The following is a 12,976-nucleotide window of genomic DNA, read 5'->3' on the forward strand; positions in this document are numbered from 1 at the left end:
CTCTTAAATACAGAGAGCAGACTGAGGGTTGATGGGGAGTGGGTGAGAGGGGAAAATGGGTCATGGGCATTAAGAAGCGCACTTGTTGGGATGAGCACTAGGTTTTGTATGTAAGCCAGTTTGACAATAAATTATATTTAAAAAATAAAATAAAATAAAACATAACATAACATAAAATAAAATAAAAATAAGTAAAATGTTTACAGAAAAGCAAAAGACTCAGACTACCCAACAAAATACTGAAGAAGAACAAAGCTAGAGAATTTACTTCAAGACTCACTGCATAGCTACAGTAATGAAGACTGTATAATTCTGGCAAAAGGTTAAATACATCAATAGGATGGTATAGAGAAGCCCGAAATGGACACAAATAAATACTTATCTGGTCATAGACAAGACACAAAGGCAATACAATGAAGAAAGTCTTTTTGAACAAATGATGCTGAACAACTGAAGGCCTGTGCACGTGCGCACGTGCATACAAACACACACACACACACACACACACACACACACACACCCCGGTCTAGACACAGACCATACATCCTTCACAAAAGTAAACATAAGATGGACTGCAGACCTCAATGTAAAATGCAAAACTATAAAATTCCTAGAACACAGGAGAAAATCTAGATGACTTTGAGTTTAGAAATGACTTTTTAGATACAAACCAAAGTCATGATACATGAAGGAAACAACTGATAAAATGGACTTCATTAAAATTAAAAAGTTTCTACTCTGCTTAAAACATTGACAGAGGATAAAAATTTAAGTCACAGACTGGGAAAAGACACACCTGATAAAGGACTCTTACCCAAAATATACAAAGAACCCCTACAACTCAACAATAAGAAAATTAGCCTGATTACATAGTAGCTAATACATTTAACAGACTCTCACCAAAGATACACAGATGGCAAACAGCCATTTACCATGTGATATGTTATCAAGGAAATGGACACTGAAATAGCGGGTTACTACCTCACACTTATTAGAATGGCCAAAATCAGGAACACTAACAACACGAAATGCTGGTGCAGACGTGGAGCAAAAGAACTCTCATTCGTTGCTGGTGGCAATGCAAAACCGAACAGCCACTTTGGAAGACAGTTTGGCAGTTTCTTACAAAACTAAACATACTCTTACTCTTACCATATGATCCAGCAATCACGCTCCTTGGAATTTACCCAAAGGAGTTGAAACTTAAGGAGTTGAATACTTACATTCATACAAAGCCTGCACATCGATGTTTACAGTAGCTTTATTCATAATTGCCAAAACTTGGAAGCCACCGCGATGTCCTTCCGCAGATGAATGGATAAACAAACTGTAGTACATCCCAACAGCAAATACTATTTAGTGCTAAACAGAAATGAGTTCTCAAGTTATGAAAAGACATGCAGAAAACTTAAATGCATAGTGCTAAATGAAAGAGGTCAATCTGAAAAGGCTGCGCACTGTAGGATTCCAACTCTATGACATTCTGGAAAAGGTAAAACTATGGAGATGGTAAAAAGATCCGTGGTTGCCTTGGGTTAAAGGGGAAGGAGGGATAAACAGGTGGCGCACAGAGAAGTTTTAGTGGAGTAAAACTACTATATGACACTGTGATGACAGATATATATTTACATACTTGTCCAAACTCATAGAATATACAACACGAAGAGTGAACCGAAGGTGATAATGCTGTATCCATCACTGTGCGATTCCATCACCTATAACAAATACACCACGCTGGGGGGCCGCTGATAATGAGGAAAGCTATGCATGTGCAAGGGATGACGCATACAGGGAATATCTGTGCTTCCACCCAATTTTGCTGTGAACCTATAACTGCTCTAAAACTAAAGTGTGTCGATAAAAATTATGCTAGAGGTAAACTGAAAGCATCGATGTGAACAAGTATTTATAAGCACATGTATACACTCTCACATCTAAGCAGTAACTAATAGATCACTAAAATGGACTAACATAACTAATTTTCAATAAAAACAATATAATATGCATCCTTAGAGATAAAAATCTCTAATACTATTCTCCACTAAAAACAACTAGGAGTCCTTAGAGAAAAGTCGATTTCATGTCTTGGGGCAGAGAAAATTAAAGATGGGCCTGAAAAATACTGCTGCCAAGAAGTAATGAGCTTTGAAAACATTTTGAGATGATATTGAAAAGGGCTTAGGAACCAGCTGAAAAGGGGTTCCCACTAGCCAAACTACAACAACTTAAATAGTAAAAAGAAATTTTTAATTATAATTAGCTAAATCATAATTAACTAATTATAATTAACTAAAACAAGTTTGCAAAGCCCTGATTATATAACGATTCTCCAAGAAAAGTGGAATTTCTCTTAAGTGCCTTGCACTTCATTCAGGCTGATTTTATTTACACAGGAAAAAGCACAGGCTAGTAACAGCTACCAGCTCCAAAAAATCATGATTTTCTCACCATAAAAATGAAACAAAGTGATCTGTGAAATTTCTTGCAACTCACCCAATGGCCACTTGTAGGATACTCATTCCTACCACCTTACCCTACCCATACACAAACCCCCATACTCATATAATAAATACTCTTACATTACTAAAAATCATTAAACAGATGTACCAAGGCACAGAAGTCATAGATGTAAGGGACCCTAAAATAAACCTTGGGCCTTGAGACATGCACAGAAATACTGAAGCCTTCCAGCCAACTCAAGTGTGCTTTTAAACTGACTAGAAGGGGCGCCTGGGTGGTTCAGTATGTTGAGCGTCCAGCTTCGGCTCAGGTCATGATCTCACAGTCCGTGGGTTCGAGCCCTGCGTCGGACTCTGTGCTGACAGCAAGCTCAGAGCCTGAGCCTGCTTCAGATTCTGTATCTCCCTCTCTCTCTGACCCTCCCCTGCTCGCTCTCTCTCTCTCTCTCTCTGAAATAAATTAAAAAAACATTAAGAAAAATTTTTTAGCTGACTAGAAACATATGGAACATTTCTCTTTACCTGGGATTATTTGTAGCTTAGTAGTTTTAAGTTTTATTTATTTAAGTAATCTCTACACCCAAAATGGGGCTCAAACTCATGACCCCAAGATCAAGAGTCACATGTTTTTCTGAGCCAGCCAGGTGCCCCTGTAGCTTGGCAGTTTTAACAACTATTCTTTATTCTTTACTAGTCCCGTGGCCCTGTGTGTCCACTAAAGCGAGTGGACAAAGGTCTCTCCAAAGACAAAGACAGCAAAGGCTAACTCACTTGACTTTATTTAACTTTAGCACAAAAGGCCAGAATAAGAAAAATATCCTGCTCCTGTTAAAACCGTTTACTAGATTTTATTTGCCTTGATATCTCATAAGAGATAGCATGAGAAGGCAGTACATTTGTGGGGCTTACCACGCTTCACATAAGGTCAGAACTGTAGCTTTATGGTGACTTTCTAAGTATAGTAGTAGCTTGGAAAATACAAAAGAGAAACTGTAAGAATGTAACACTTGTCCTATCAGTGAACTAAAGCCTGCTCTGTGTCTGGGAGTATTCTCGGCATTGGGAATAAATCCATAAACAAGACAAACCCCTAACCTTGGGAAGCTTACAGGCTAGTGTGGAAGGTACATAATAAACAACTATCTAACATGATATCATGTCTGTTTAAATACTAGGAGAAAAGGAGAAAAGGATAGAATGACAAGCGTTAGACAAGTTGGCCAAGAAAGGCCTGTCCGAGTAGAGAGCAAGTGAATGGAGACCTGAGTGAAGACAATTATCAGTGTGAGTATCTAGGAACGGGGTTCTAAGCAGAGCAGATGAAAAGTGCAAAAAAGCCTGATAAAGGAACGTGGTTATCGGACTCCAGGAAGAGCACAAAGGCCAGTATGGCTGGAGCCCAGGGAGCAAGGGGAAAAGTAGAAGGTGTAGCTGGACAGGCAGCCACAGTCAGACTAGTACAGGCTGAACACCACGGTATGAGCTTTGGATTTTGTTCTAAGTTTCACTGGAGGCTTTGTATGGTTGCCAGAGGGAAGTAAAAGACTCTTAGTCTGGTGTGAAAAGACCCCTGGCTGTTCTGTGGACAACACGACTACAATAAGGAGCAAAAGCAAGGAGACAGGAAGCTCATGCAGCCGTCCACAGGGGTGCTGGTGGGCTCTGGTGGAATGACGGTAGTGACGGAGGTGGAAAGTATAGGACATACTGTGAAGGTGAAGACCAAAGATTTTCCAACGGGCTCCATATTGTTAGCCTGAAAAATGTAGGATGTCATTAAATGAGATGGAAACACTAGAAGAGAAGGTTTCAGGATGACAAAAAAATAGCACCGCATTGGACACCTAAAGTTTAAGATCCTCGTTAGATACCTAAGAGTAGATGTTAAGAAGAAAGCTAAAGATATGGGTTGTGCTCAAAGCAAGAAAAGAGCTGGTAGTATATTTTTGGAATGAACAGCCCATAGATAATACGTAGAGCAACTAAACTGAAGGTGAGTAGAAGACAGTGGAGAGAGACCAGTGACGCACGAAAATACCAAGAGAAGGTGGTGTCCTGAAAGTGAAGCAAAAACACATACGCTGTCACTACTGAAAGTGGTTAGCTGTATGAAACGACACTGAGGAGTGAAGGCCGACAAAGCCTAAAAGCTGGCGGTGGCGATATGAGATCACAGGTGACATCGACAAGAACGATGTCAGTCCAGTAGGAGGAAGAAAGCCCGCCTTGGAGTAGGGTCATGAGAAAGTGGTCAAAACTGAGCAGCAGCCAGCAGTATGGACAACTCCTTCACGCGCATTTCCTATAAAATGAGTAAGAAAGGGATATAGGGCCTGGAAAGGGACCATCATATCAAGAGAAGGTGTTTGTGTTCAGGAAAGGCCATACTGCAGCACATTCAAACGCGAATGGAAATGACAGGAAATGCACAATGCAAGAAGCCAAGGAAAAGGGAGGGTACAAAGTCCCTAAGAGAGGAAGAGAGAGAGTCCAGGACATGCAGCAAGACTGACCTGTGACAAGCAGACTTTTCATCCCATTTTAGCTGTAGTGAAGGTAAAATACATGGAAGGGACTGCGAGCAGGAAAGAAGATGTGATGGTGGGTGAATGGAGAAATCTCTTCCCTGGTTGCTTCTATTTTTTTTTTTTTTTTTCATTGAAATAAGCAAGATCATCGATAACTGAAGAATGAAAAATGGGAACAGGTATTAGAGGTTTGAAGACAGAAGAGAAGGTGGTGAAGAATCATCACTGATGCTGGCAGAAGGACTTTCTAAGTGCAAGTGAAATGAGTGTAGGGTAGCAATCGTACCCATTTGAGATTTGATGTCATCAATTTAAAATGAAACCAGTGAGCAAGTTTATGTTTTTCTCCAGCCATTTTCAGCTGCTACATTGCAGAATTTAGGTTTTGTAATAAAAGCAAGACAACGGGAGGGTGGTAAAAGAGGTAAAGTTGAGAGAACGACTCCAACGATGGGTCACAGACTCTGAGCTAGTAGAGGAGGGTAACAACCCCATCACGAAGAGCACTGGATTGGAGGACTGAATACTGCTGAAGAATTATTATGTGAGGATACTAGGAGAAAATGAAAAGGAAAAAGAAGGGGTAGTGGTCAGAGGGTAGGACAGTTGGTGCCGAGATTCTGGAAGTGAAACCGCAATCAGGATATAAAGTGAGACAATGTCAAAAGCTAATAACGTAGGACTGTAAGAAGGAGAGGCTGAGGCGGGCTGCAGAACAGGGATTTTAAGGAAATCCAGGAGACGAGAGGTCTGGGTACTGAATAGATTATTAAAATCACAACGGGAGAAGCAGTGGGCAGTAGAAAGGCAGGTGCTAAATTTTCAGAAAGTAAGGGAGTGTACTCAGAAAGACTGCTATTAAATGCACAAAAAGGGGCCTGTGGCTCAGTCTGGTAGCACCGATTTGACACAACTCATAAGTAACCATTATGTTGAAAAATGCCACTTAAAACCTCAAAGAGACTTTCAGCTAAAAAGTAACAGTATACAGTACAGAAAAGAATTTAAGGAAAAAAATCATGAAAAATAACCAGTGGGGAACTTATATAAATTCAAGTATAAACCAATGTGGTAACAAATCAGCAGCAAAATGGCAACATGCAGAATTCTGCATTCTGAGCTACAGCCAGACCGCTGCCTACTGAGACCCTACTAGCAAGAGGGATGAGGACTGGAGAACATTTGAAGGCTTTCCAAGGATCCCAGCTGTAGAGCAGCGACACGCTGGCGACGTACTTTATGGAACAGTATATTCAAGATGCAGCAATTTCTAACTTTTCTCTAAAACTGTATAACATTCTGTAAGTAACAAGACAACGACATCCAACTTCAGAGAAAAAGCCTATCACTGCATCTAAACTCTATCACAAACAACTGTCAAAAACCACTGCCAATGAGAGACCATCTCACAGAGAGAGCTTCTGAACACAGTATGAAACCTTGTCCTTTTGACAATTTATGTCACTAACTTTATAAATTTGGGAAATGACTTTGGGCAACCTACTCTATCTTCCTTTTGCAGATCCACAATACACATTAGCTTATTTAAGGCACCTAAATGTCCAAAAGACCAGAAAGCACGTGGTCTGGTTGAACCCAGCATTTCACAACACCACTAGTTAATGGGGCCTAATTTTTCCCTTCAAACATATACTAACACAATAAGCTTCAAGCAAACGCTGGATGGTTCATAAACAGAAATATACTATGAACTATCATACTAATGGCCTGGAACTACTGTTTATTCCAGTTTTAATTTTGTTTAATAAAACATTTCTCTACAGATAATAAATACTTTCCACTAAATCAGCACTGTAGGATAAAAAGAGAACTCAGTTTCTTCATTCTCATAACCTATCAAACTACTTCAGCAGATGGAGATTCTAGAACTCAGTATATAGACAAATGCTAATTGTGCAAAGTATGATGTACGTTTTCAAAAATCTGTTAAGTCTGATACCTGTTTCCACAATATTTTCTGTTTCTGTTGTCTCCAGGCCATCCATGCTGTCCTCATCTTCCACTGTAATTTTTCCTCTACTCCGAGGCCTATATAGAAATAAATACATAGAAGTAAATGCTAACGCTTACAATAATACTTAACATAAAGAAAAAGTTGAAGGTGTAAAAAAAAAATCAAACAATTTTGGCACTTTTAAGTACATTTTACCAGATCGAATAATAAATATACTTTCGAGTCATTTCTCCCTCAAACCCAGCCTCTCCTTACACTAATGTCAACAGAGGCCCCGAATGCTACATTTTGTCATCATAACTCACTTTTTAAACCATTCTTTATTTTAGGCTCTGTTCCTCTCTTGAGCTGACCTTGAGATGACCCTATGTCTACAGCAGGGGTTTTTAACCAACTAATGGGTTCTTTTCAAAGTTCATACACCAGGTTACATACCTCTCTACCTAGTGAAATTGAGGAGTGATGCCCAGATAAGTGTATTTTTAAGATGCTTCCGTACGTGAAACTGATGCAGACCCTTGCAAACCACTCAAAAAAAAATAAAATAAACTATAAATATTGAACATAATCTAATCACATCTTACAAATGTGGTGCAACTTAATTTACAAAATTCACTTCAGTAAAGTAAAATAAACATAAGTGTCATGAAAAGGTGAGAGTCTTTGACCTAATGTAATTATAAAAAAAAACAAACAAAAAAACAAGAACACTAATGCCTTTAAGTTTTGTGAAGTCTCAGAACTTAAGGATAGAAAGGAATCCCAAAAAATCGATTTTGAAACACTTAAGAAAAAGCAAGATATTGTTTACTTTTAAAACTTAGAAATTGACAGTATTCAGATAATTCCAGAACTTTAAATTATTTCATTACTCTAAAAGACAAAAATCTCAGTATTTAAGTTGAAAAACACTACAGGCGCTTGGGTGGCTCAGTCAGTTAAGCATCCGAATTCGGCTCAGGTCATGATCTCGTGGTTCGTGGGTTCGAGCCCCGCATCAGGCTCTGTGCTGACAGCCACCTCAGAGCCTGGAGCCTGTTTCAAATTCTGTGTCTCCCTTTCTCTCTGACCCTCCCCTGCTCACACTGTCTGTCTCTCTCTCTCAGAAACAAAAATTTTTAAAAAGTTGAAAAACAGTAGGGGCACCTGGGTGGCTCAGTCAGTTAAGCGGCCGACTTTGGCTCAGGTCATGATCTCACCGTTCGTGGGTTTGAGCCCCGCATCGGGCTCTGTGCTGACAGCTTGCTCAGAGTCTGGAGCCTGTTTCAGATTCTGTGTCTCCCTCTCTCTCTCTTACCCTACCCGGCTCATGCTATCTCTCTCTCTCAGAAATAAATAAAAAACATTAAAAAAAATTTTTAAGTTGAAAAACACTTAAAAGAGTAGAAAACAATAATAAAGTATTAATAATATAAAAAAACTAAACAAAAAGCTTTTCTAAACAATAGAAAATAGAAAATCTATTTAAATCTTTCTTTTAAAATGATATTAATCAAAAACAACAAAGGGATGTAACAAAAATTTTTAAGTGAAAGCAATCAAAGTCTAAATGATTTATAGGGTGCCTTGGTGGTTCAGTCAGTTAAGTGTCCGACTTCGGCTCAGGTCATGATCTCGTGGTTGGTAGTTTCGAGCCCCACATCAGGCTCTGTGCTGACAACTAGCTGTTAAATATAGGATACAGGGTTAAACAACAAAATTTCTGTATTCACTAAACTACATTCTAGTGAGAAGAAATATTTGTTATTTTTCTAAACAAAAAAGAACGCTTACAACATCAAGATAAGATGAAGGAAAACTATAAAGCAAAAAATGAGGGACTAACTACAATTTTAATTACGCTATTTATAAAATAGAGGCACCTGGATGGCTCAGTCAGTTAAACGTTCAGCTCAGGTCATGGTCTCACGTTTGTGAGTTTGAGCCCCACGTGGGGCTCTGTGCTGACAGCTCAGAGCCTGGAGCCTGCTTCGGTTCCTGTGTCTCCCTCTCCCTCTCCGCCCCTCCCCTGCTCTCTCTCTCTCTCAAAAATAAGTAAACATTTAAAAACAAAAATCTAAAGAATTATAAAGATATTTATAAAATAAACCTTACAAAATAACGTTTTCTGTGAGTAAGGAGACATGTCAGGAGACATCTAAGGTACAAGAGGAACCAAACCATGCAGATATGTGGGAAAAGAGCACTACTGTAGAAGGAAGAGCAAATGCAAAGCTACTGAGATAAGAGTATGTGAGGGTTAGGAGAAGAGCAAAAATACACTGTGGCTGGAACAGAGTAAGTGCGAAGGGCAGTAAGAAGATATGAGGTCAAAGACTTTCTTTAAAAAAAAAAAAAAGAATCAGTTTTATTAGAAACCTGTAAACCAATATAAGGACTATGTACAGAGAGACTGGAAATTCTTGAAAATCCCAACAAAACTGCTACAGTGGAATAGAGAATAAGAAACTAATTCAAGAGATACTATGGAGGCAGAATTTACTTCTAATCTTTCCTTTATGATTCTTCATGATTAGGAATACTCATTGTTAAAGAAACTGAAACATGATGACTTAGCTGGCTTTTGTCATTTAATCTTCCAAAACCACTGTTTTATGTTTCTTTCTCCACTATCTCGATCGTTGCTATTTTTTTTTTTGGTACAAATGGTTTTATTTCAAACTTGTTTTATAATGGGGGCGAGAGGGAGAAGGAGAAAGAAAGAGAAAAAGAGAGGGGGAGAGAGAAAAGGAGAGAAAGAGTGTGTGTGTGTGTGTGTGTGTGTGTGCGCGCGCGCGTGCGCGCTTTCTCTATGTTGTGGTTATTCCTTAAAAAGAAATTTTTCATTTTTGCTTTGCTTTTTTCCCTTACTTCCGTTAATTCTTGGTTTTGGCACCAATAAGGCATGCATTTTACATTTACCAGCCCATCACAATTCTATTCCTTCTGCTCAAGGGACCAACGTACCAACATCAGGTAATTTTTAAATATCCCACATTTCTTTCATGTCTTTCTATTGCTGCACACTGGCTTCTCGTATGATCTTTCTGACTAATCAAATGCTGAATTTATTTTTTTCTGAATGTGAAAGATAACTGTCATACTTTATCAAACCCATATCAGTGAAAAATAGATAAATACATTTTATATTTCCATATCGCATTCAGATGTTCCCAGTTTTGGTTTTTAATAGAACTCTGAAGCCTAATTACAAATGGTAACATAAAAATTATTTATTTTAATCCTTCTTTGGCTTTTCTTCCCTCTTCTCTTTTTCTTTTGTATTTATTAATCCTTTCATTGTAGTTTTGATTCATTCTGCTGCAAAGAAATGTGACGTAAATAATACCACTAACTTGAGAAAAATTTCAACCAAAAATCCAATGTTCCATATAATTTATAAATTAAAACTCATTTTAAGTTCCTAAAATAACACAGCAGACTTCTATTTAAAGCCACATGGGAGTAAGAAGGTTCAAATAACCCTCCAGCCATAAACAACTAGAAAACCAGACAGACTAAAAGAAACAACCACGACTGGACATTAAACAAATGGGAAGGACAGAGCTGTAATCCCTGGACAACAGAAAAGAAACAAGGTGAACCCTACTATCACAAAGGCTTTCTTTTCTATTTTTAAAAAAAAAAATTTAAAGAGAATTTTTAAATAGAATTTTGTTTGTTTGTTTAATCTCTACACCCAATGTTAGTCTTGAACACACAACCCGGAGATCAAGAGTAACATGCTCTTCACCCTGCGCCAGCCAGGCACCCAACATCACAAAGGCTTTCTGCATGGAGTTAATGTACAAACTATAGCAGACAGGAACTCAGAGGCTGGCAATTTTGCTGAAATGGGGACCCAGAAATCATCAGTTCAGGAGGCTAGAAACTGTGGAACAAGTACACAAGGGGAAGGACTTGCACAGGGAAACAGATCCCGACATCTGCATGAGGCTGCCTGCCCTTAGATTTTATCTGAATGCCAATCTGTTTAAAAGTGAAGTAAAACCCCAAAAGGCTGAACAAGAACAAGTTCCAAGGAAAGATCAATCCGAGCACAGCTGCAATACACAAGTCCCAGAGCTCCCAGAGCCAGGAATCAGTCGTATTCCCTCCAGCCAGAGTGCCAAGACCTCGCTGACTAGATTAACACATTCAGAACATGCTTTTAAAATTAGGGCTAGGGATGCCTGGGTGGCCCATTTGGTTAAATGTCCAATTCTTTTTATTATTATTATTATGTTAATATTTTCTTTATTTTTGAGAGAGAGAGAGAGAGAGAGAGAGAGAGAGAGAGAGAGAGAGAGAGAAGGGGAGGGTCAGAGAAAGAGGGAGACAGAGAATCTGAAGATAGGCTCCAGGCTCCGAGCTGTCAGCAGGAGCCTGACACAGGGCTCGAACCCACAAACTGCGAGATCATGACCCAAGCCGAAGTCGGATGCTCAACTGACTGAGCCACCCAGGTGACCCTAAAGTGTCCAATTCTTAAGAATCTCAGCTCAGGTCTTGGTTTCAGGGTCGTGAGTTCAAGCCCCACGTTGGGCTCGGCGCTGGACACAAAGTCTCCTTAAAAATAATTAATAAAAACAAATAAAAGTAAAGCTAAATGAAGCCTACAACAAATTATCTCCTGGACCATCCCTAAAAGAGCTGACAAATAAGTCTCAATAATCAAAATTTTCCAAAACTAACTCATAAAAGAAGTTCAGCATTTGTTAAAGTATTACAAGAAAATCTAGCTCTCAACAACAACAAAATGTACCAAATATACAGAAAAGCAGGAAAATGTGAGTCTTGACCAGGAGAAAGTCAAAAAATAAAAACAGAAAACAATGGAAATACCTCACAGAGGTAACATCAAAAAATAACAAAACTTTCACTTTGAATAATCAACGTCTGATCAGAAATGGCAAAAGAAAAGATGAATGACCTTAAAGATTCATCAAACAATACCTACCCCAAAAAAACGATGAAATGAAAAAAGACAAACTACAGAGCCCTGTAGGGCCATAGCAACCAATCTAACATGTGAGGTTGGGAGTCAGGGTACATCTGTAGTGATAAAACATTACCTAAAGGTAGATGCTGATGAGTATAACGTACAATGTAACCCCTAGAGCAACTCTAGAAAACCACACAGATGCACAGCTTCTCAGTCAAAGAGATAGAATAGAATCCTTAATTTTCAAAACAAAAAACAAAAAACAAAAAAAAAAATTTCAATTAGCCACCCAAAAGGGAGGAAACAAATAAACGGGAACAAAGAAAATAATGGGACTGAGACAGAATACAAAACAAGCAGATTTAGGGGCGCCTGGGTGTGGCAGTTAAGCATCCGACTTCGGCTCAGATCATGATCTCGCGGTTCGTAAGTTCCAGCCCCGAGTCAGGCTTTGTGCTGACAGCTAGCTCAGAGCCTGGAGCCTGTTTTGGATTCTGTGTCTCCCTCTGTCTCTGACCCTCCCCTGGCTCACGCTCGTGCACGCTCTCGCGCGCACGCTCTCTCTCTCTCTCTCTCTCTCTCTCAGAAATAAACATTAAAAAAAAAAAGTAGATTTAAGCACATTCACATCTATAATTGTGTTAAGTGTCAATAGGCTTAACACTACCATTAAAAAACAGAAATTATCGAATATTGTTAAAATGTCTACATTACCCAAAGCAATTTACAGATTTAATGCAATCCCTATCAAACTACCAACAGCATATTTCACAACTAGATCCTAAAATTTATATAGAACCACAAAACACCTCAAATGGTCAAAACAATCTTGAAAAAGAAAAACAAAACTGGAGGTATCACAATTCTAAATTTCAAGCTATATTATAAGGCTGTAGTAATTAAAACAGTATGGTACTGGCATAAAAACACATAAGATTAGGGGTGCCTGGGTGGCTTAGTCAGTTAAGTGTCCGACTTTTGCTTAGGTCATGATCTCACGGTTCGTGGGTTCGAGCCCCGCGTCGGGCTCTGTGCTGACTGCCAGCTCAGAGCCTGGAGCCTGTTTCAGTCTGTGACTCCCTCTCTCTCT

At 39.0% G+C, this 12,976-nt stretch overlaps 1 protein-coding gene across 9 annotated transcripts in view; it reads right to left on the minus strand.

Moving 5' to 3' along the window:
- KMT2C (lysine methyltransferase 2C) overlaps positions 1-12,976 on the minus strand; it is a 288,474-nt gene that overhangs the window by 199,025 nt on the left and 76,473 nt on the right. For all 9 annotated transcript variants that reach the window (XM_039230732.1, XM_039230740.1, XM_039230739.1 and 6 more), the window contains exon 2: positions 6,948-7,036. In XM_039230732.1, the coding sequence (XP_039086663.1) occupies positions 6,948-7,036 (89 nt within the window). The remainder of the gene's footprint in view (positions 1-6,947; positions 7,037-12,976) is intronic.

Source organism: Hyaena hyaena, unplaced genomic scaffold (genome assembly GCF_003009895.1).
Source record: "Hyaena hyaena isolate Hyena2069 unplaced genomic scaffold, ASM300989v1 scaffold_50, whole genome shotgun sequence".
Classification (NCBI taxonomy): domain Eukaryota; kingdom Metazoa; phylum Chordata; class Mammalia; order Carnivora; family Hyaenidae; genus Hyaena; species Hyaena hyaena.